General features: G+C 39.6%; 1 protein-coding gene and 1 long non-coding RNA gene across 4 annotated transcripts; both read left to right on the top strand.

The window, feature by feature from the left end:
• The first annotated feature begins 1,309 nt into the window (after positions 1-1,309).
• Positions 1,310-9,974, top strand: LOC136259536 (uncharacterized). Its single transcript, XR_010703280.1, has 4 exons — positions 1,310-1,684; positions 9,041-9,196; positions 9,308-9,547; positions 9,669-9,974. It is a non-coding gene; the product is annotated as an uncharacterized lncRNA (long non-coding RNA).
• A 2,428-nt stretch (positions 9,975-12,402) lies between these two features.
• Positions 12,403-23,900, top strand: LOC136259541 (uncharacterized). Of its 3 annotated transcripts, none has more exons than XM_066053009.1 (3): positions 12,403-12,565; positions 13,884-14,026; positions 22,353-23,900. In XM_066053009.1, exon 3 carries the CDS (start codon positions 22,364-22,366, stop codon positions 23,726-23,728), a length of 1,365 nt encoding a protein of 454 aa, XP_065909081.1. In that variant the 5' UTR covers positions 12,403-12,565; positions 13,884-14,026; positions 22,353-22,363; the 3' UTR covers positions 23,729-23,900. The 3 variants fall into 3 exon arrangements, with proteins under 3 accessions (XP_065909081.1, XP_065909095.1, XP_065909086.1); XM_066053023.1 differs by having other exon boundaries at positions 13,884-13,987; XM_066053014.1 differs by lacking the exon at positions 13,884-14,026.
• Positions 23,901-25,182: the final 1,282 nt, after the last annotated feature.

The following is a 25,182-nucleotide window of genomic DNA, read 5'->3' on the forward strand; positions in this document are numbered from 1 at the left end:
TTTGGAACCACTTTAATTAATTAACACAGCTGGACCTATATTCAACTGGAACAATTTATCAAACAGGATATAATGGGGTCCAGTGAATCAAATGCCTTACGAAAATCTAAGGAGGCACACACTGTTTTTCCCCCATCCAAACATTGCACAATAAAATCTATGGCCACTAACAGGATGTCCTCGGTTGACTTGCCAACCTGATAAGCACCCTGGTGTGAACGAAGAAGAGAATGTTATTCAAAGTAGTCACTTAACTGGGAAGACACAATTTTTTCTAAAATCTTAGCCAGCACAGGCACCACTGATATAGGTCTAAAATTCCCAGGATCACTGGTTGCTCCACCCTTGTGTACAGGAGTTATATGAGATCGTTTCCACTGGGAAGGGAAAACACCAGCCTTCAAAGATTCATTAAATAACTTGGTAAGGGGAACAGCAATCTCACACATAACTGACTTTAAAAATCTGGCTGACAGACCATCAGGCCCTATAGATTTCTTAGTATCCAAATGCTGTAAATGAGAACACACCAGTGAGACAGGAATCTCTGAAAATGTGAATGGATTACTTCCAACAGAACTAGATGGAATGACAAAACTGGCAGCACTTTCATGATCAGAGCTAATGGCCACAGTCTGAAAATGATCATTAATCTGATTTAAAGCTAGTGAATCCATTGGTGCTGTGCAATTACGAATATTCCTTCCAAATACAGTGTTAACATGGGACCACACACCAGCAGGATTAGCTCTACTCCTCTGTATTAGCATCTGAAGATAATCAACCTTGGCTTGTCTTACAGAAGTCTTCAATTCATTTTTCAGCCACTGAAAACAACGCTTGTCATCAGGATCACCAGACCTGTCAGCTTGATGTTTAGCCTTATTCTTATATGTTATGAGCTGACGAATATCATCAGAGAACGTCGTTTTAGACCATCTAGAATGCACACTATGAAGTGGTAAAAACAGGTCAAGTACTTCAGATAACACAGTATGAAAAAAATCACACTTATCATCAACACTATCAAATGTATTCATAAAATGCCAAGGAATGGCTTGCAATACTGTCCGTACTTGATCCCAATCACACTTTCTAAAAGATTGGATCCAACGTTGATGATGAGAAGGTCTCAGACTAGGAATATCAAAATCAACCACCTGCACTCTGTGGTCACTGACACCCACTGCTTGTGTAATGTAGTACATGTATTATAGCGTAATATAGCTTGGACAGCAGATATAGCTAAGTGTAAATAGGCTAGGGTAGACATTTGAGACACATGTAGTATTGTAAGATATATTTTTTGGTTATTGTTGTAATTGCTGTTGTTAAAGTATCTGAGTGCTGCTTACCTACTGCAAGACTGAACGTTACAACACTGGCGTAGTTGGCAGGATTACTACTCATCTGAACCAACAAACCGTGGTACCGTGGATATATTAACGGTACCCGATAAGGTCACCCGCCTGAATGTATTGGACGCGTTGTTCTCTGTTCCCTTCTTGCAGGATTGACGATGTCTCTAACGCTTGAGTTGACCGAGACCGGACAGAGGACCGGAGGAGAGTTGGGACTACAATCGGAAGGAACAGAAATGTACACCTCACGGAACCTAGCATTGGACGATGGAGTCACAGTACTGCCACAGAACTTTACTGGAATGGAAGACTGGGACAGCTGGGTGAGCCATTTTGAAAGTATTTCAGCGATACATGGGTGGAGCGATAATGAAAAACTAATGTGGATGCGCGTTGACAAAGCTGCAGTCGCATTCAGGCAATTATCGCACGTGACCAAGGCATCCTATGAACTGACAAAAGCGGCACTTAGTAATCGTTTCGAACACCCTAGCAAAAGGGAGTTGTAGTACAAACGAGAATTTGTCGGTTGACTAAAATGTGGCACGGAAAATTGGGCTGATTATGGCGATGATATTCGATTGCTAGTACAAAGAGCTTATCCTGACTTTCAAGCGAATGCGCAGGAGCATCTCACACTCCATCACTACTTGAACCAGCTGAAATCACCTTTAATAGCAGTGGGAGTAAAACAAACACACCCTACAACCGTAGCTGAAGCAGTAGGAATCACCATGCAATTGGAATCATATTTGCCTAAACAACTGCCTACCCGGCAACAGACAGAGGTCCCATTACTACTGACTACAATCCAGTCTTCCCAAGTGAATATACTCGAACAGATCCAATACCTTACAAGCCAAGTAGAAAGACTGGAGTATTTTTCAAAGGAATCACACACAGAGCATTTGCCACCACAATGTGTTAATGCAAATGAGCAGTGTCCAAAGCGCATTTGTAGTAAGTGTAATCGGGGTGTTGATAGTGTGATTGAGAGTCAGGCCAACACTAAGACAATATGTGAAACAGACAGTAGGAGCAGTGATGTGGCAACCATTACAATAAACAGTGTGTCCAGTTATTTTTTTGCCTGTTTGTGTTGCTGGAATGGAAATATCCTGTTTGGTTGATACTGGTGCAGGAGTGTCCCTACTGAGTGGAGATGTTTTGGATAAGGATAATCATTGTGGAACCGGTAATTCACCAGAAACTAGTTGGGGTAGATGGAATACCACTCAAGGTACATGGAGCAAGTACCTTCCCTTTGACTATTGCTGGCCTTGAATTCCAACACAGGTTGATCATTGCTGACAACATCACTGCAGATGCAATACTCCGACTAGATTTCTTAGATTCTCACAAGTGCGTTCTTGACCTGGGACAAAGGAAGCTGTGTGTCAACAACAAAACCTGTATTCCATTGGTACCACGCCTCTCTCCCAAAGATTCACTCCTGGGGAAAGTAGTCTTACAAGATACAACTGTCATACCTCCTGCTAGTGAGCTAGAGGTCATGGGACGAATTGAATGTTCAGAGAAGCAAGAAGTTAATGGCATTACCTAGATGGTGGAGGGGGTGCAGAGTACAATATTTGTAGCTAGGGCAGTAGTCACACCACAAACCAAGCTAGTGTCTGTGAGGCTGATCAATACATACCTGATACCAGTGACACTGTACAGAGGAACCAAGCTGGCAAATGCAGAAACTGTTGATGAAAGAAATGTTAATGTTGTGGGAAATGTTACTAGCAGTAATACCTCTGTACCAGTCTACACAATCAATTACCAGATGATGTTAGCCAGACCCAGCAAGACAGGCTCCTAGCATTGCTGTCACTGTATTCTGATGTGATTGCTTCTGGTCCTAACGACTTAGTGTATGCATGGAGTTTAAAGTTATGGAATGACAAAGTAAAATTATTAAACTAAACTAAAACAAGCTATAACATACAATTCTTTATTCAACTTTCACAAAATTTCCCTGGTCATGAGCTTTTCAGCTAGGAAGTTCATTATGATATAATCAAGACACACGGTAGTATGTCGTGCGGCCCAAGAAGCCGGCGCGCAACCCTGTGAGTATATTGACAGGAAGAACGAAAACGCAATTTTCGCACCTCCGTAGCTCTGTGCTGCCTTGATGAAACAAGACAAATTTTGCTGTGTACATTCCCTCCAACTTTAGTACTCCACATTCCAAATTTGCGCGAAATCGCTTCAGGCATTCCGGAGATATGCGACTTACAAAATTGGCTTAGTTTCTTCGTTTTTTTTCTTCTTATTTTTCTTCCTCTTTTCGCACACTTACAAAAACTGCTATAAAACGCGAACGCGTTATCTGATTGCCTTGAAATTTGGCACACAGAAGGGGGGTATAAAGGCGCATCTCGGTACCAACTTTGGCTGGAATACCATAAACAGGCAAAGCGTTATGAGCGATTATGCACGAAAAATAACACCAAAATGTTGTCACGCCTACAGGGTAAACCGCGTATGGGAAGAAGCTGAAAATCGGTGGGTGAATAGGTTAACTATTGAACATCAAACCTTTTGTGGTTTTAAAGAAATCGAGCTAAAAACCAGGAAGATACAGCAAAAAAATCAACAGTGTGTAACAATTATGCAATCGAGATTAGCTAATAAAAAACGACTGCTTTCCACGCCTACCAGATAAACTGCTTAGGGTAATGCTTTGAAAATCGCTGTACAGATGGAGTTATCATCTTAGAAAGGCTCTTCAATGGTGTAGAAGAATCAGACTTAAAGCCACGGAGTTATAACACGAAATCCAACTTGGTGTAGCAAGTGCGAGATCGAGATACTCTAATAGAGCAGTCATCCTAATAGAGCAGTCAACCTGAATAGAATTCAAGAGATCAGTTAGAAATAAGTAAGCTGTACAGAGATCAGCTACAAACAAATCACCCTGTAGAGAGTTCAGCTACAAACAATTCACCCTGTTCAGACATCAGTTAGAAGAAGTTTTCTTTTAGAGAGTTCAGTTCCAAACAAATCACCCTGTTGAAAGATCAGCTAGAAGATGTCACCTTGTAGATAGTTCAGTTACAAAGAAACCACCATGTAGAGAATTCAGCTACAGACTAGTGACCCTGTAGATACATCAGCTAGAAGAAGTTACCTTGTAGAGAGTTCAGTTACAAAGAAACCATTCTGTAAAGAGCTCAGCTGCAAACAAATCACCTATACAGAATTCAGCTACAAACAAATCACCCTGTAGAGAGATCAGCTAGAAGAAGTTACCTTGTAGATAGTTCAGCTACAAACAATTCACCCTGTACAGAGCTCAGTTAAAAGAGATTTCCTTGTAGAGAGTTCAGCTACAGACAAATCACCCGTAGAGAGATCAATTAGAAGAAGTTACCTTGTAGATTGTTCAGCTACAAACAATTCACCCTGTAAAGAGATCAGCTAGAAGAAGTTACTTTGTAGAGAGTTCAGCTACAAAGAAACCATCATGTAGAGAATTCAGCCGCAAACAAATCACGTGTAGAGAGTTCAGCTACAAACAAATCTCCCTGTAGAGAGATCAGCTAGAAGAAGTTTCCTTGTAGAGAGTTCTGCTACAAACAAATCACCCTGTAGAAAGATCAGCTAGAAGAAATCACCTTGTAGAGAGTTCAGCTTCAAAGAAACAATCATGTGAGAGTTCAGGTACAAACAAATTGTCCTGTAGAGAGATCAGCTAGAAGAAGTTACCTTGTAGAGAGTTCAGCTACAAAGAAACCATCATGTAGATAGTTCAGGTACAAACAAATCACCCTGTAGAAAGATCAGCTATAGAAGAAATCACCTTGTAGAGAGTTCAGCTACAAAGAAACCATCATGTAGAGAGTTCAGCTGCAAACAAATCACCTGTAGAGAGTTAAGCTATAAACAAATCTCCCTGTAGAGAGATCAGCTAGAAGAAGTCACCTTGCAGGGAGTTCAGTTACAAAGAAATAAACCATGTAGAGAGTTCAGCTGCAAACGAATCACCTGTAGAGAGTTCAGCTAGAAACAAGTCACCCTGTAGAGAGATCAGCTAGAAACAAGTCACCTTGTAGAGAGTTCAGCTAGAAGAAGTCACATTGTAGAGAGTTCAGCTACAAAGAAACTACCATGTAGAGAGTTCAGCTGCAAACAAATCACCCTGTAGAGAACTCAGCTACAAACAAATCGCCCTGTAGAAAGATTAGCTAGAAGAAGTTACCTTATAGGGAGTTCAGCTACGAACAGATCACCCTGTAGAGAGTTCAGCTACAAACAAATCACCCTGTAGAGAGTTCAGTTACAAAGAAACCACCATGTAGAGAGTTCAGCTGCAAAAAAATCAATCACTCTGTAGAGAGTTCAGCTAGAAGAAGTCACCTTATAGAGATTTAAACTGCAAATAAATCACCCTGTAGAGAATTCAACTACAAACAAATCACCCTGTAGAAAGATCAGCTAGAAGAAGTTACCTTGTAGAGAGTTCAGCTACAAAGAAACCACCATGTAGAGAGTTCAGCTGCAAACAAATCACCTGTAGAGAGTTCAGCTAAAAACAAGTCACCCTGTAGAGAGATCAGCTAAAAACAAGTCACCCTGTAGAGAGTTCAGCTAGAAGAAGTCACATTGTAGAGAGTTCAGCTACAAAGAAACTACCACGTAGAGAGTTCAGCTGCAAACAAATCACCCTGTAGAGAACTCAGCTATACAAACAAATCACCCTGTAGAATGATCAGCTAGAAGAAGTTACCTTGTAGGGATTTCAGCTACAAACAAATCACCCTGTAGAGAGTTCAGCTACAAAGAAATCATCATGTAGAGAGTTCAGCTGCAAACAAATCATCCTGTAGATAGAAGAAGTCACCTTTTAGAGAGTTCAGCTACAAAGCAACCACCATGTAAAGAGTTCAGCTACAAAAAAATCAATCACCCTGTAAAAAGATCAGCTAGAAGAAGTTACCTTGTAGAGAGTTCAGCTACAAAGAAACCACCATGTAGAGAGTTCAGCTGCAAATAAATCACCCTGTAGAGAATTCAGCTACAAACAAATCACCTTGTAGAAAGATCAGCTAGAAGAAGTTACCTTGTAGAGAGTTCAGCTACAAAGAAACCACCATGTAGAGAGTTCAGCTGCAAAAAACTCAATCACCCTGTAGAAAGATCGGCTAGAAGAAGTTACCTTGTAGAGAGTTTAGCTACAAAGAAACCACCATGTAGAGAGTTCAGCTGCAAACAAATCACCTGTAGAGAGTTCAGCTAGAAACAAGTCACCCTGTAGAGAGTTCAGCTAGAAGAAGTCACATTGTAGAGAGTTCAGCTACAATGAAACTCCCATGTAGAGAGTTCAGTTGCAAACAAATCACCCTGTAGAGAACTCAGCTACAAACAAATATGCAGTGTAAAAAGATCAGCTAGAAGAAGTTACCTTGTAGAGAGTTAAGCTACAACGAAACCACCATGTAGAGAGTTCAGATACAAACAAATCACCTGTAGAGAGTTCAGCTAGAAACAAGTCACCCTGTAGAGAGATCAGCAAGAAACAAGTCACCTTGTAGAGAGTTCAGCTAGAAGAAGTCACATTGTAGAGAGTTCAGCTACAAAGAAACCACCATGTAGAGAGTTCAGCTGCAAACAAATCACCCTGTAGAAAGTTCAGCTATGAACAGATCACCCTATAGAGAGATCAGCTAGAAACAAGTCACCCTGTAGAGAGTTCAGCTAGAAGAAATTACCTTGTAGAGAGTTCAGCTACAAGGAAACCACCATTTAGAGAGTTCAGCTGCAAACAAATCACCCAGTAGAAAGTTCAGCTATGAACAGATCACCCTGTTGAGAGTTCAGTTAGAAACAAGGAATCCTGTAGAGAGATCACCTAGAAGTATCGCCTTGTAGAGAGTTCAGCTACAAACAAATCACCTGTAGAGAGTTCAGCTACAAACAAATCACCCTGTAGAGAGATCAGCTAGAAGAAGTCACCTTGTAGAGAGTTCAGCTATAAAGAAACCACCATGTAGAGAACTCAGCTACAAACAAATCGCCCTGTAGAAAGATCAGCTAGAAGAAGTTACCTTGTAGGGATTTCAGCTACAAACAAATCACCCTGTAGAGAGTTCAGCTACAAAGAAACCATTCTGTAAAGAGCTCAGCTGCAAACAAATCACCTGTACAGAATTCAGCTACAAACAAATCACCCGGTAGAGATATCAGCTAGAAGAAATTACCTTGTAGATAGTTCAGCTACAAACAAATCACCCTGTAGAAAGATCAGTTAGAAGAAGTTACCTTGGAGAAAGTTCAACTACAAAGAAACCATTTTGTAAAGAAACCATTTTGTAAAGAGCTCAGCTGCAAACAAATCACCTGTACAGAATTCAACTACGAACAAATCACCCTGTAGAGAGATCAGCTATAAGAAGTTACCTTGTAGATAGTTCAGCTACAAACAAATCTCTCTGTAGAGAGATCAGCTAGAAGAAATTACCTTGTAGAGAGTTCAACTACAAAGAAACCACCATGTAGAGAGTTCAGCTGCAAAGAAATCACCCAGTAGAAAATTCTGTCAGAAACAAATTGCCCTGTAGAAAGATCAGTTAGAAGAAGTTACCTTTTAGAGAGTTCAGCTACAAAGAAGCCATTCTGTAAAGAGCTCAGCTGCAAACAAATCACTTATACAGAATTCAACTACAAACATATCACTCTGTAGAGAGATCAGCTAGAAGATGTTACCTTGTAGATCGTTCAGCTACAAACAATTCACCCTGTAGAGAGAGCAATTAGAAGAAGTCACCTTGTAGAGTGTTCAGTTACAAAGAAACCACCATGGAGATTTCTGTAATCAATATATGTGACCGGATTTGCGAAAAGGAGTCTTCCACACACATCCAATTCCGTAAACGTTGGAGACCATAACTCAGTATTCAAGTAACATATTAACCTGCAAATTTCACCATATATTCAGCTATAGTGGTGCTCACCACTGTCCAAATTTCAAGGCAATAGCTCTTTCCAATATGAAGTTATCAATTGTCAAAGTTGGAAAATTGGATGTGTGTGGAAGACCCCATTTCGCAAATCCGGTCGCATATGTATTATATATATAATTTGTACATTTACTGATAAAATATTTAAAGTATATCTACTTCATCTTTTCTTCTTCCTGTAGTAAAGAAAAAACATAGGTTAGAAAAGTCCCAAAGCTGGCCATAGGCCGGCTTTGGGGTATACAAATACAAAAAGAAATGAAATCTAATCCAAAACAGCCAAGCTGTAAAAAAAATGTGCGGCCCTCAGAAAGGCTATGGTGAAAAAAGATGTGAAATCCAAGGTGGCGGCCAAGAAATGGCTGTGATGGTAGGTTAATGGTAAAAATTTTAATAATGACAATTTAGGTAAATTTTGTGAAGCGGCACAAAAATTCACCTGAATTGTCTTTATTAAAATTTTTACCATTAACCTACCATCACAGCCATTTCTTGGCTGCCACCTTGGATTTCACATCTTTTTTCACCATAGCCTTTCTGAGGGTCGCACACTTTTTTTACAGCTTGGCTGTTTTGGATTAGATATTATAATCTCAAAGTAAGTTGCCTGACAACTGCTCCTCTTTTGTAGTATAAATATGCTCCAACTTATTCAATAATCATCCAATAATCATTCAATTTGACTCATGGCTTCTACTATATTCGTGTTAGGTTTAGCTGTCATTAGCTGTGGTTACAGTGCCATGACAGCTCCACACAATGATATATAGTATGCTGCAGTGCAATGATGATACCTTTACAGCTGATGTGCATGAAGTGTTACAGAATATAACTGACACCAGTAGCTGTGTAAAGTCTATCCTAACGGTAAGTAGTATTCTGTTACTGTAACAGTAAGTTATAGTAGCTTGCTATTCAATTTATTTAGAAGGCATACAATATGTAATTGTAAGCATGTAATGTTAAGTTAATTTACAGAGGGTACCAAGGAGTTTGGGAAGTTGTTTTTGCATAAGAAATGAATCAAAGAATTTGACTTTTGCTTGCAATCGGTATACAATTCTTATGGACTTGAAGCAATGTTTGCACAACCAGCTGCAGAATATCACCTCATCTGTTGATGTGCTTGCTGACTCTACTGAACTAGATTTGGTCCACAATATTGCTACAAGTCTATGCTTATTACACAGGATGGCTGAGTTGTTCAACAATATTGAGGTTAGCAATTAAGTCATGCACATTCACGCACCTATCCCATTGCATGATCATCCCTAACTTATGGCCATACTACAAGTTTTGACTATACATACATAATTAATGTAATACATCTTCCACTCAGATGCTGAAAACTAGAAATGAATGTAGCAAGAATTACACTAATTGCTCAACCTCAAGTAATACAGCAATGTATGCCACAGGAGAGAATGCTATACTAGGTGGTGTAGTTATTAAGCATAGTGATATAGAGAAAAACTTTTGCTTTTCGATAAATACCAAAGAAGAGACTTGTTCATTTTGTCAGAAGTTGTTGAATGAGATGTCAGCTACAAAAATATGTTTATAAAGATAGCTATAAACTTTCTTTAAGAGTACATGTATTGTTTAGTATAATGTACTCAACACTCATTTGGTTATATTATAAATTGCATGCATTGTCATAGAGTTATGTAGCTGCAGGAATCTGGAACAATTAGCACACACAAACACAGTGGAATCCCTCAAGCTGCCACCTGCTTGGAAAGGTTACCCTTTCAGTTAAATTCTCCAATTTATATAGTACTCCACCTGCATGGTACGTATCATTTGTCTATTGGCCCAAAGGAGAGACGAATTCCACTGTGTATTAGGAGACAAACAGCTATAGGACAAATGTTAATACTGATAATGGTCAGCAATTAAGAGATCTAGCACAGATGGCTGCAAATGGTTACTATGAAACCCAGGTGATTAGTTCTTTAGGTACGTATATTGCATAAAATATTAAGCCGATTAGTATGAATGGCAATTAAATTGCTATAGCTGACACCTGGATGAGATCAACATTCAACAATGCTCATGCTTCCACAGATAATAAAACTTAATTTGGAAAGAAATGAATGTACAAGATAAAAATGATTATAAAAGAGCAAACTGATATCCATGGAGACTTTGCAATAACAAATGAGTATAGAAGCATGGTTACACATATACAAGGATTCTGTAAGAATCACAGCTGGATAAAAGTTATAACTAACAAATTTTACATACACATTTGCAAACTATTGACAGAGAATGTGTGCAAATAGCAGCTTGACATTACACAACGTTTCCATGCACTTCACTTGACTGCTATAGCTATACACTAGAACATGTGACTTTTCTATTAGAGTAGGGTGTGTCTCCCACTGCCCACAGCATCTTGCTAGGTCGATTGTGTTGTTAGTCCATGTACTGTACAAAATAATGTATTAATCTTTAGAATATTTAATGGGTACATCCCCCTCTATATTTTGTTAGCGCATCTCAGTCTCTAGCCAAACCCTTTCATATTAATAAATTTACCGATATTGTGCATTAGTATGCATGATGATGATGATGATGATGATGATGATGATGATGATGATGATGATGATGATGATGATGATGATGATGATGATGATGATGATGATGATGATGATGATGATGATGATGATGATGATGATGATGATGATGATGATGATGATGATGATGATGATGATGATGATGATGATGATGATGATGATGATGATGATGATGATGATGATGATGATGATGATGATGATGATGATGATGATGATGATGATGATGATGATGATGATGATGATGATGATGATGATGATGATGATGATGATGATGATGATGATGATGATGATGATGATGATGATGATGATGATGATGATGATGATGATGATGATGATGATGATGATGATGATGATGATGATGATGATGATGATGATGATGATGCTGCTGCTGCTGCTGCTGCTGCTGCTGCTGCTGCTGCTGCTGCTGCTGCTGCTGCTGCTGCTGCTGCTGCTGCTGCTGCTGCTGCTGCTGCTGCTGCTGCTGCTGCTGCTGCTGCTGCTGCTGCTGCTGCTGCTGCTGCTGCTGCTGCTGCTGCTGCTGCTGCTGCTGCTGCTGCTGCTGCTGCTGCTGCTGCTGCTGCTGCTGCTGCTGCTGCTGCTGCTGCTGCTGCTGCTGCTGCTGCTGCTGCTGCTGCTGCTGCTGCTGCTGCTGCTGCTGCTGCTGCTGCTGCTGCTGCTGCTGCTGCTGCTGCTGCTGCTGCTGCTGCTGCTGCTGCTGCTGCTGCTGCTGCTGCTGCTGCTGCTGCTGCTGCTGCTGCTGCTGCTGCTGCTGCTGCTGCTGCTGCTGCTGCTGCTGCTGCTGCTGCTGCTGCTGCTGCTGCTGCTGCTGCTGCTGCTGCTGCTGCTGCTGCTGCTGCTGCTGCTGCTGCTGCTGCTGCTGCTGCTGCTGCTGCTGCTGCTGCTGCTGCTGCTGCTGCTGCTGCTGCTGCTGCTGCTGCTGCTGCTGCTGCTGCTGCTGCTGCTGCTGCTGCTGCTGCTGCTGCTGCTGCTGCTGCTGCTGCTGCTGCTGCTGCTGCTGCTGCTGCTGCTGCTGCTGCTGCTGCTGCTGCTGCTGCTGCTGCTGCTGCTGCTGCTGCTGCTGCTGCTGCTGCTGCTGCTGCTGCTGCTGCTGCTGCTGCTGCTGCTGCTGCTGCTGCTGCTGCTGCTGCTGCTGCTGCTGCTGCTGCTGCTGCTGCTGCTGCTGCTGCTGCTGCTGCTGCTGCTGCTGCTGCTGCTGCTGCTGCTGCTGCTGCTGCTGCTGCTGCTGCTGCTGCTGCTGCTGCTGCTGCTGCTGCTGCTGCTGCTGCTGCTGCTGCTGCTGCTGCTGCTGCTGCTGCTGCTGCTGCTGCTGCTGCTGCTGCTGCTGCTGCTGCTGCTGCTGCTGCTGCTGCTGCTGCTGCTGCTGCTGCTGCTGCTGCTGCTGCTGCTGCTGCTGCTGCTGCTACTACACTCAAAGTTTGCTCAGGGGCCATGTAGTGGTTAATAATTGTTGAAGATTAAAAGCGCCCCTTAAAAATAATATCATAAAGCACAGCTGCTGGCCGCTTGATAATGATACCAGGTACTGACTGACAACGAATAGTGGTTCGTCTCATCCTTAAGGGCTCCGTTAGCAGCTGTACTCTACTCCGGCAGTGTTTGCGTGGCTCAGTCGAGGGCTCAGTCACAGTATACTTACGTAAGTGATCACTGTTTATAAGTCATGGTTTCAACCCGGCGTAGTGGCCAGGGGACCACCCAAACCACACTTGAATGCCGTGAAGCACGTGGAGTATATAGGACTAGGAATCTATCATCACTATGCTAGCTAACTCTGAAGGCCATAGGACGGCAAAGGGAACTCAGTAAAGTGCAGGACATCATATGATTGTCTAGAGTGCCACCCTTGAGCTCTTTAACTGCGTTGTGCATTGATTTTACTCCAAAGCGCTTGCAAATTAAAGGGTCTGGACAAGGAAACGTCATAGCTGCTTGTTATGTTATTATCTACTTTACCAGTTATAGGCACTGGAGCAGCCTGTACTTAAGTTTTAAGCCATACAGTTTAAGCCAGGAGAGTAGCTAGCTTCTTCAGTAGTGAAGTGGGCATTGTCATGAAGGTATGCAAATAAGTAAAGCATGTCCACAACACTGGTGAGTTATGTGGGCAAAGCCAGACTTGCTGGAATTTTATTTAACATGGTTGGATGGTTTCATGTGGTTGGATGGTTTCATATGATCCATTGTAGTTTGGAGTTGATGTTTAATTACAGTATATAATATGTTATAGTTAAAGCACCGCCGTGTGTGTGCAGTACGGAAAATACAGCGCGAAGGGGTGTCGAGAGGCTAATACAGCACAAGACGAAGCTGAGTGCTGTATTTTTCATACACTAGGCAGCCAATTTAATTAGCTTCGTGATCAGATGATCAGTGTTTATACAATCTATTTCTAGCCGTAAACAAAGTGGTAGGATTATTTTGGCTAGTTTAAGTGATTTACAGTGTAACGCACATGGGGTTGTTTTGTAACATTCCTTAAATATATTCTCTGCATAACTGTACTGTATCTGTGCCCAATTAGCTGTATAACTGTTTTGTATGACTCATACAGTATAGTTATGTAGCTAATTAGTACTGTATGAACAATATCGCTATTAGTCCACCTAGATCTTTATGTGATGGGGGGAAAGGCCTTTTTAAGAATAAGATAAATCCTATCAAAAAGTTAAAGTTAAGGTAGTACTACAGATGTGGAGAAAGTTGGTGTTTTTGTCACTTGGTTCTGTGCAAACTAGGCAATGTAGCGGCAGAACCACCTTATAAATTCATCTCAGTGGCAGTCTGATAAGCCTTATTATTGCTGTATTGACACTGGTATTAAGTTAGAAATAAAGTAAGCATCCCGGCAAAGCGATAAAAAGTAGTGGAACAAGATAATGATGGTATTATAACATAGCTCTGTTTATGTTATAATAATTGTTTTGTTCAATGTCACAGTATATGTTCTTCCACAGAGCTATATGTTATCATACGGTGAAGATTCCTACTTAAACAGTACTACTGTACTATTCAATAGAAGGATCGAGTTATTTAAGACATAATACTGTTGAACCGCCAAGTAAGAGCACTGCAGTGAAAATACTTCAATTTTTGAAAGGTAATAATTACAGTGGAACCTCATTTATCCGAACCCCTTAGGACCAGGAGTGGTTTATAAGTCTGAAAAATCTGTATCTCTGAAACTGTGTGTAAATAACCTTAAAATAACATTAAGAACGTTGGTAAAAATATCAGACACTACCTTAATAGAACAGTCGCTACTCTAATAGAGCAGTCATTTCCATAGTTTGGTTTTTAACCGAGAATCCGGATAAGTGGGGTCTGGATAACTGAGGTTCCACTGTATCATAACTTGTATTGTATGAGTGCTGACAACCAAAGACAATCCAATGTAGTGTCTCTTTTTGCTCATAATGTTGAAACAGCGGCTACAGATTGTAGTTGTGTGATTCGGGTAACCAGTTCAGGTATGCATAATCAAATTTTCATAGTGATTTTGTGATGAGGACAACCCAATTTTGTAATTACTGTAAGTGAACAATCCGATCTTTTATCAAAGAACAACTCCACAACTGCAGTGATTCAGAATTCAAGTTAAAATGTTTGTGAAGACTGCGCTAAGCACTATTTAAGTCCCACTGGATGACAGTTCAACTTACAGTGATTTCTCCATAATCCATATAATGAGTTATTTTAGTTATGGTGAAAAAAAACACCTCTCCACATTTCTTATAGAAATTCTCATATAGAGTATATCTAGTCATATTGCTATACTGTACAGAAACAGCAGTTACATGATTCTCAGGCAATTAATGGCTTGCTTTTTTCCTAAAGATGGGCCTCCATCAACAGCTGTCAAAATAACATCAAGCGAGTTGGCAATTGATGTAGTAATACAGTATAACATGCTTTTTGTGTACGCGCTCAATGCCACATCACTGTGTGCATTGTTTACTACAATTTTTTAATTATATACATAACACAGTGGATCTTTATGGCGGCGTAGCCCCCAAAATTAGCCAAATGATGCACTTTTTCATAAAAGTTCCGCATACGTAAATAGTATTCCTCATAACATGTATTTTTTGATATAATGCCATCAACCCTTGGTGACCATTGTGGCCACTTTTTGCACAGATATCTGTCTTTATCTCCCCGAGGCATTAATTAATTAATTAATTGACATGGTACCAAAGTGAAAGTCTTGTTGAACAAAACAACTTGGTTTAATTCCATTTTGAAGCTATGATAGCTTTTATTCGCTACAAAATTCTTTGCATTTACCTACCCTTAGGGTGTAAATTACCCGTGGGAAGTGAGCATTATCAAAATTCATGGGTGATCATAACTTTGGAATGTTATTGTTATTGTTATTAAAGCTTTACAGTGACCAGCACTGAAGGTCTGGCAGCAACATGTGAAATCACCTATAACTTTATTTGATATCAAGTTTTTAATTGATGCCTCAGGGAGATATAGGCAGAAATGATAAAAAAATAGCCATAAAGGTCACCAAAGGTCCAATCTACAATTAAAATATTTATGTCATGAGGAGTACTACTAGTCAAGTGGCTTAGCAGCATTAAAATGCATTATTGTTACAGAGCGGATAAAAGCACCAAATTTTTTTTAGAGCTTCTGTAAACCATACTAATGGGTTTTAGCCTAGGAGCCCTCACCATATCATTGATATTCACCTGATTTTCCAATTTTAATTTTTATATTAATTAGCAATTTATACTACTATTGTATGATTTGTATTCCATCTGCTGTAAATTAAATATACAAGAGTAAAAGCATGTTTCTTCTCCAGAACGTATGTTTTGAATGGCTTCAGACAACAAAACATGATGTTTATTAAAATAGAAAACAATTAAAAGGTGGTGTTAATCTCTGTATTACTTTCTCAAAGTGTGTATTAAAAGGAAAATTGAGCCATGTGTTTTGGGGAGTTGTAATTGTTTAAAGAGTGTCAGATTTCTTTATAATCTATTGTGTCAAATTTTCTTTTGGTGAGTTCCTAATGCCTTACTTTTATTAGAATAAGTACAGTACAGTATGGGCGTAGCAAAGCAAAAAACTATAGGGGGGCCACTATTGGTAACTAAAGCAGTGGTGGAGGAGGGTGCAGCTACTTGTGGGTACATGCACAGTGCGTGTAGCACACTCAGAGCAAGCATACTCTCCTTCTAGGGGGGTCTGTGGGCATGCCCCCCCAAGGAAATTTTGAAAAATAGGTGCTATGAGGTTGAATCTGGAGGAAATTTTAGTCAATAATCATAATCACAGTTATGCTAGATAAGTAATCTTATAGCAACCTTGTATACCATGTTAATGATGTGATAGGACTGATGACATCACAAAACATAATTAATAAGGGGCTGTTACTTGAACTAATTTCATGCTGTTAAATATACCCCCAGAAGTTATAAATTACTTGTATGCGGGATGAATTAATGAATTAATGTCTTCCCCCCTGAGTATTAGCTACATTCTGCGTTAGTTCGCAGATCCGTGGTCTTCTGGGAAGTGGGACTGCTCTGATTCAGCTTCCTCCATCCATAGATACTACACCCACGGGGGTGTAGTATCTATGCTCCATCAAAGGTTCATTATTAGGGCTAGAGCCAGGGCTAGAACAAAGCTACCTCCACTAGAACCGCTCTGGGAACTGCTAGAAGCTCCTTCACTAACTGGACTCTTTGAAATAGGTCTACCACGACTACGAATTAATTCTAACAGAGTTTTCTGGTAGTGAGACTGAGACATAAGTTAACTCACTACAGCTGGACAGTTCTTTAATTATTTTCTAACACGAATTATACGTGAGGTGTACGTAGCTTATTATCACTTTAAGCGCCTCTAATATTATTTCAAATAAACCAGGACTATGCCAGGACCAACATTTTAATCGGTGAGAAAGGAACATAGCTTATCAGCATCCAACTAGGCCAATGATCTTATAATTATTACGTGTCACATGGTGCATTACTGTAAAAATGATCCCTGCTGCAAACTGGAGGGGCCCTGGCCTGTTCTATCTATCCATGGCCACAGACTAGGGGGGCCCTGGCCCCTGTGGCCCCCCCTGTTCCTACGCCCATGCAGTATGCATTGCTTGGTAGATGACAACATTTCCAAACAATATGGAGCTAGACTGGAAAAAGTGTATTATTTGCCAACAGGAAACTGTTGAGCCTTTGAAATGCCCATTGCAAAGTCCAGGAACAAGTGAAGATAAATCAGAAGCTTACAGATCCTTTCTGGCCAATGTAGAGCAGTTTCAGGCCATTGGCGCACTTCCAACAAATATCTATTTTGAAAATTAAAGTTCTGCAAATTTTTTTATCACATAGTGCATCTTGGCATAAAAGTTTCCACTTGAAGTACAACAATTCTAAGCTTAAAAAGGCAATGAAAAGAAAATCTTGCATGGATGAGCATGAGTATGAAAGAAGAACTAATAAAAGACAGGCAATTGATATGGATGTTTGCTTGTTTTGTCAGAAAGGAAATGAGGAAGACGATCTTCATCAGGTTCTAACATTTGATGCAGACACAAATATACAAACCATGATTACTGAGCTACAGGATACTATCCTTCTTTCTCAAATTGATGGAGGAGACCTAATTGTAAAAGAAACTAAGTATCACTTTTTGGTTAATTTAAGGAATCGTTTCAGAAGCCATACCAGAAAGTTAAGCCAGCAACATCAAAACATAGATGAAAAATTGAATGAGTCAAGAACATTTTTAGAACTAACAAACTACATTGAAAAAGCTGTAGATTCTGGAACTCTCATATTCAAGCTTTCTGAAATACACTCCTTCTATGTGAATCGTCTTGAAGATCTAGGTATTAACAAACTGGTCAACAAAACCAGACTGAAAGATACTTTGTTGCAGCATTTTCCAGAAGCACAAGAGCAGCATGATGGCAAAAACACCATCATTGTTTTCAAGGAAGAAATGAAAAATATGTTAAAGGAAGCCCTTAAGAAACGAGACTTCTCAGAAGATGCTGCGATACTTGCTAAAGCAGCAGTGATAGTCCGGAATGACATTTTTAACCACCATTGTGTTAGCTTCACTGGTGTATTTCTGCCTAATTTTCAAGATGATTCTTTGCCCTCCAGCCTTAAATCACTTGTTTCACTAATATTAAATGGTCCCAACTTGAAAGATCAGGACAGACATGAAACACAAGCTTGTCTTACTGCTGCCCAAGTTCTACTGTACAATGTAAAAAGGAAATCACCCTCTAGAAATGATGTGATAACAAGGCATACTCTGCAGCGAGAGCCACCTATCCCAGTATATACTGGCTTGAATATTCATCAAATGACCAGAAGTAAGAAGCTTATTGATCAATTATATCAGATGGGAATCAGCATTTCATATGACAGAGTTATGGAACTTGAAGAATGGATTGCCACCTCTGTCTGTGAACAGTTTGAAAAAGATGGTGTTGTAGCTCCTACTGGTCTTCGGAAAGGTTTATTTACTGTTTGTGCACAGGATAATATAGACCACAACCCTAGCTCAACCACTGCTGTCAATGCCTTTCATGGCACTGGAATCACTCTTTTCCAATTTCCAACTAAGGCGAACCCTGGTGAAAGCAGACCTCCTGTAACAATACCACCTTCTGGACCCAAGCAGCACTTCCTACCTGATAATTATGCCATGGTCCCAGCTGTAGAAGTACTATTGATGTACCAATGCATCTGAACAGTAATACAGAACCGCTTCAAACCTACCTGTGTGAGGCACAACAATCCAAGGAGAAATGCTGGAGTGAGAATGCACTGACCCTTGTTGAGAAGGAAGAACTAACCAGTGAAGATTGTTTGGTGTGGGCTGCATATCATGCTTCACAGCAACCTCCCATAGAAGATCCTCCAGCTGTGTGTATGCTACTGCCACTTTTCTATGAACAGGCTGCTACCGCTGCAATGGTAAAGCATGGCATGAATGTACAAAGACAGGTAATTGAGTACCTAAACTCTGGACAAATTCCAGTCGCTACCTTTGATCAGCCACTATTTGCCTTGGCAAAGCTTGTACAATGGAAGTGGCCAGATACTCATGGTGAGTCAATGCATGTTGTTATGCTTGGTGGCTTGCACATAGAGATGGCCCTCTGGAGTACACTGAGAGATGTCTTGGAAGGTTCTGGCTGGACTTTAGCATTAACTGAATCAGAGGTTGCCTTATCTGGTACAGCTGACTCCTTTTTGAAGGTTTCTCATCTTGCGCGAACTAGGAATGCCCACCAAGTAACTCTCTTAACCCTCCAGAAACTTCAAAAGGTGGCCTTTTTGCAATCAGGAAGCAATCAATCTGAAGCAGCTTGGAAAGATGACATGCAGAAGAGAAGTCCTACGTTTATGTACTGGGACTTTATCTTGAGGTACAAAACTCTTATTTTGATCTTTGTCCGGGCTCATAGAGAGAAGAACTTTGCTTTGTATGTGGAAGTCTTGGAGAACCTGACACCTTTTTTCTTTGCACTGGATCATGTAAATTATGCAAGATGGTTGCCTGTCCACATTAGAGACATGAAGTGCTTGCCAAGTCCTATTAAAAATGAGTTTGAAAAGCAGTGCCATTGGGTTCTATCAAAGACCAATAACAGATTTTCAGCAATTCCAGTTGACCAAGCACATGAGCAAGAAAATGCCTACATAAAAGGCTCTGTCAGTTGTATTGGACTCACAGAAAATACTGCTGCATTTAGGCGATGGATGTTGTCAGGACCAGAGTTGGCAAGGTTGCAGAAACAATTTGAAGAAAAGTACATGTATGGTGCTGACCCAGAACACCCAAGGAATTTCCAAAACCATGAGCAGGGTCTCTCAGCTCAGAAAACCTTTCAAAAGCAGGCTAACAGCCTCTTTAATACATTCATCAAAATGGGCAATCCTTTCCTAGATGATTTTCCAGAGCTAGTAACACTTGATAACCGTAACTGTGTAGATGATTCAGTCACAGCTGCCCTGCGTGCCTTAGAAGATACTGGTACCACACAGTATCATGACTTTGTAAAAAAAGTTATTGAAGGTCGCTCTGTGCCTATACATCAACCAATCAAGAAAACCTCATTTGCACTTTTCAAAAGACCTCAGCCAAAAGCTATTTCTAAGCAAGGAAAGAAGTTTAAAATGCTTCAGAATAATGTAGCACTATTTGGCCAGTTGTACATCTCCATGCAAAGCCGTGATGGAGACTTAAAGGAGTTCTTTGCCCACGAAATTCAGTCCTTTTCTCCTGCTCTCTCAGATTTGGGAAAGCTGCATTTATCAAACTCTAAGTCAGATTTGCTGAATTGCATTGGACGGTCAGGGCTATCTGATCCTCCTCAAACATATGAATGCACAGTGCTAGATGGTGCAGTTATTGTGCACTTTCTTCCCACCAATTTAGTGAGTAACTTTGAAGAGTATGCAGATCAGGTTTTTATCCCTTACTTGACTAAACAGTTACAAAATTTCATGAGAATAGACCTTGTGTGGGACACATACCTTCCAAACAGTTTAAAGGAGTCTACAAGGGAAAAGAGAGGCAAGGGTGTGCGAAGAAAGGTATCTGGTCAAACTAAGCTACCTGGCAATTGGGCAGATTTCCTACGTGACCCAAGGAACAAAAAGGAACTGTTCTCCTTCCTCACATCTAGGGTTGCTAAGTCCACTTTTCCACCCAACAAGGTTGTGTATGTGACATCTGATGAATCTGTAGTATCTGTGGGCCAAACCAACTCTGTGATGCCAGACTGCAACCATGAGGAAGCAGACACCAGAGTTGTTGTGCACATATCACATGCATTGGAGCAGGGACTTAAGACAATTGCAGTACGTACCGTGGACACTGATGTTATTGTCATTCTTGCTGGTGTATTCTTCAAACTGACAGCAACTAATCCTCTTGCTGATATCTGGGTTACCTTTGGTACAGGCAAGAATTTCAGATTATATAGTATTAATGCCATCTGTACTTACCTTGGTGAGGAAAGAGCACAAGCACTACCAATATTTCATGCTCTAACTGGCTGCGACACTACTACATCTGCATTCAGAGGCAAAGGCAAGAAATCAGCATGGCAAGCTTGGCAGGCATATGAAGAAGTCACTGAGACATTTGGGTTTCTGGCTACCCACCCGTTTGAGCATTTAGATTCTGACTCGGAGCATTTCCAGAGAATAGAGAGGCTAATAGTTGTTCTATATAGTAAAACCTGCCACCTAATGTCTGTTAATGATGCAAGAGAAGAATTATTTTGTCATAAGAACAGAAAAATGGACATGATACCACCAACGCAAGATGCACTTCATCAACATGTTAAACGAGCAGTTTACCAAGCTGAAGTATGGACTACCAGCACTCAAACTCAAGTGCAGCAGATGATTCCATCTCCAGAAGATTTTGGGTGGTCAAAGGATCCGCTGTCACAGTCTTGGGTGCCAGTTTGGCTTACTATTCCAGAGGTATCTAAAGCATGCAGTGAGCTCATTAAATGTTTTTGCAAAGGAGAATGCACAGCATGCAAATGTGCAAAAGCTAATCTAGTCTACCCACCACTTTGTAATTGTAAATGCAATAAACACAGAAGCGAAAATGAACGAACTACATGCTAGCATTTATTTTTGTTATTTTGTACCATTGTGACAATTATATATGTATCTTATTAACCTATTGTTACATCTATTATAGTATTCTAATGTCAGTAATTTAGTATATTTGTTTTTTTCAAACTCCAACAGTGAAAAAAACGTTTTTCTGTCTAATAATGGCGGCCATCTTGTTATTCTCGGAGTAAACAAAAAAATTGCAGTGGGTTCCTAGGCTAATGTTAACAAGTACATCATAAACTAGCTGTACAAAAGAATTGGTGCTTTTATCTGCCCTGTAACAATAATTCCACTAAGCCACCTGACTATACATACTTATGTGGAAAGTTTCATGCTTTTATGAAAAAGTGCACAATTTTTTCGTTGTGCCACTGTACTATCTTGTTTTCCAGTTATCCAAACATCTCGATTATCTGAATGCCATAAGTGACTAGTATTTTGTTGTTTTTGTGCATTCCATTAGAGTAATTGAAAGGAACTCTGTGTATTGTGCATTAGTTTTTTGAACAAATTCACTATTTTGAACACTTTTGTCTAACCTAGGAACAAAAGTGTTTGGATAACAGACAGTCCACTGTATTAAACAGTTGATCTTTATGTTATGACGGTCGTGTACTTTATATTAAACTGAAATATATTCACCAAGCATTGTGACAAGTAACACATCACAGCAATGTTACATGTCAAACTTACTGACATAGTGGCAGATAGATATACATTCCCATTATTATGAACTCTTCATTATAGCTAGTGTGTAGCCATTTAATGTTCATTACTGGAATCTTATTCACACAGGACACACTGCTATGGATGATTTAATAGAAGAGGTTGACATCACTGATGACCATCAGCAACCAAAGTTGATTTCTGCACTAATGGCTATTTTGTTTCAGTGCGTTACCACACTTTTGTGGCTTGCCATATCTGTACCTTGTCTACCATTATTTGTATTGGGTCTCTTCATATGGGGACTACCTCCAATAATACCAGCTTGGTCAACATTCTGTAAGTTTTTTATGGCTGTGTTTACTGAGGGGGAGCCAAAAGATAACATACCTTGGACTAATTGGGTGTTACTGTTTTTGCTGTTTTTTGATGTCCTGATTAAAGTACCCATTAATGGGTTGTGTTGGTACATAGATGAATTTTTATATTCTTCATACCACAAAGTTAACATTGAGGAGCCAGTGTTCATGATTACAGCACATCGCAGTGGTTCTACTCAGCTTTGTAATTACTTACAAGATGATAAAGAGAACTTTATTGCTCCCACAGTAGCTGAAGCAATGTTCCCTTACATTTGGGTGTGGAAGATATTTGCACCAATTGCATTACAATTAGGACTGGACAAACGTTTACATAATTTCAGTGTTTTTGGTCCAGAGTCAATTAAGCGTCATCATTCTGTAATATTGAAAACTGATACTTGGGATAGTTTAGCACGGTTTTGGCATTTTGGTGTTTTTAGTTTGTACTTGGGTTCACCATTCATGTGCTGGGGATTTTCATTTATCAAATCAGATAATCCAAAATATCATAATGGAGAATTTTTTCAGAGTTTTGTGCATTTCACTAACTGTATGATGAAGAAAGTGATGTACTATCGTGGTAAACCCAAACAGCGAATATTAATTAAAGGACATTTTTTGTTAAATGCTAAGATCCTTGAACACCAATATCCTAAAAGTAAATTTTTTGCTGTAGTACGAAATCCAGTGGATCGTTTTTGTAGTTGCATCAATATGGTTAAAGCTGTTGCTGAAGATGGGCCTGGCAATACTCAGTATGGCTTGTTCCCTGCTACATGGAGAGTCATTCGTGATTATGTAATATGTACACAAATTCCTTACTGTGAGCAAGAAATGTTATTTTACAAAGAGCCTGCAGATAACAAGTTTGTTATTCCATTCACCATGTATGTGAACAATTTGAGTGCTACTCTTCAACGTATTTACTCATTTTGTGATATTCCAATACCAGATGATGTGATGTCTAATGCTGTTAGAATACAACACACCACACATGATTATACCAGACGCAGAGCCAACTATGATCCTAAATTCAACAAGAGTCTAGTAAATTTGGGAGTGAATGAAAAGAAGTTGAGGGAAAGGCTCCGTGAATATATTGAGTGGATTAAAAGTGTTGAAGATTATAAAAAGACAGATTAACTTGTGTATGTTTATTTACATTTACTATTAAATTTAGGATCCTTGTTAAGTGAAAATGTTGTAGTGTTGACTGGCATACAAGCTCCAAATAATGATGTAATACCTCTGTAAATAATTGTCAGTTGTTGTATACTTATCAAAATATTAATGCTAATTTTAATGAATATAATTAACTGTGAAACATCTAGGTAAATACTTGTTAGTTACCTGATTATTACCCTACATACCGTATAATAGGTTAATATCTTACCACGTGGTTATTACATGCAATGCTATAGTGACTAGTGTATATACTCAGAATGCTAACGCATGCTGAGCAGCTGCTCCAACTAATGAATACATGCATCTTTGGATGTGCAGATAATTGTCACCTGATTATAAATGTACCTCACTGATACCCATAAGAATGGACACAATCAATGCAAGGATAAGTGGACAGTTACAGTGCATTTATATAATACATAGACACTTGCATGAAGTTTATAATATTGATTCCATGGTTTGGGTAAATAACACAGGTGACAGTAATGATAGGTGATTACTGTGCCACCAAGGAGAACCTTTGTTTTATATATAGCTATATAGATATGACTTCATTACTTGCTAATGGAAAGCTGTCATTAAAGTTTCTACTAGTGGGAAAAGTATAGCTATATATACTATAATATTTCATGAACTAGTATTCTTTTGTGCTCGATTCAAGTAGAAAATAATGCAACTATATAATATATGTTTCCAACTATATGCTCACACTAGTGTAAAGATGTGTAAAAGTTTACACCATAGTGGGAGCAGTAACAGTATTATTATGATAATGTTACTTAGATGCTCTAATATTGCAGTTAAATTAATCAGCTTTGTAGGAAATCAGAGTTATAAAAAGTGCAAAAATAATATTGTTTTTATCGTCTAGCAACAAATTGTAGTAACTGTTGTTTCCAGTTCTAAAAAGTGCTATAAGAATTTCTTGTTAAGAAAATGAAGGGAGGGAATTCCTTCCATTTTGCAGCAAATTTAGCTCTGGTCCTCCCAGTGGCGTATCTAGAATTTTTAAAAGGGGGTTTCTGAAAGTTAGTGTAGCTGATGACATTTCTCTGGAACATTTTGAGATTTTAGAAGTGCTGTGATCGGATTTTAGGCTATTTTTAGTTACCAATTACAATAAATTCAATGCTTTAAACTGTAAATACTATAGCTAAGTATAGGGCAAATATGGTGACTACAAGCTGTAGCTTTGATTGCTCTATTAGAGTAGTTACATGACTGCTCTATTAGAGTATCTCGATCGTTTTTAATGCAGTGGGAGATGAAACGTGAAGTGTTGCTGAAGGTATAATAGCTATAAATGGTGTTAGAGAAGTGCAACTGCATGCATGCTACTGAAATACAGTAGTATATAGTTGTTTGCTATGACAAATTGTCAGTACAACAATGTTTATGTATTTAGACTGCCA

Source organism: Dysidea avara, chromosome 1 (genome assembly GCF_963678975.1).
Source record: "Dysidea avara chromosome 1, odDysAvar1.4, whole genome shotgun sequence".
In the NCBI taxonomy this organism is placed as follows: Eukaryota; Metazoa; Porifera; class Demospongiae; order Dictyoceratida; family Dysideidae; genus Dysidea; species Dysidea avara.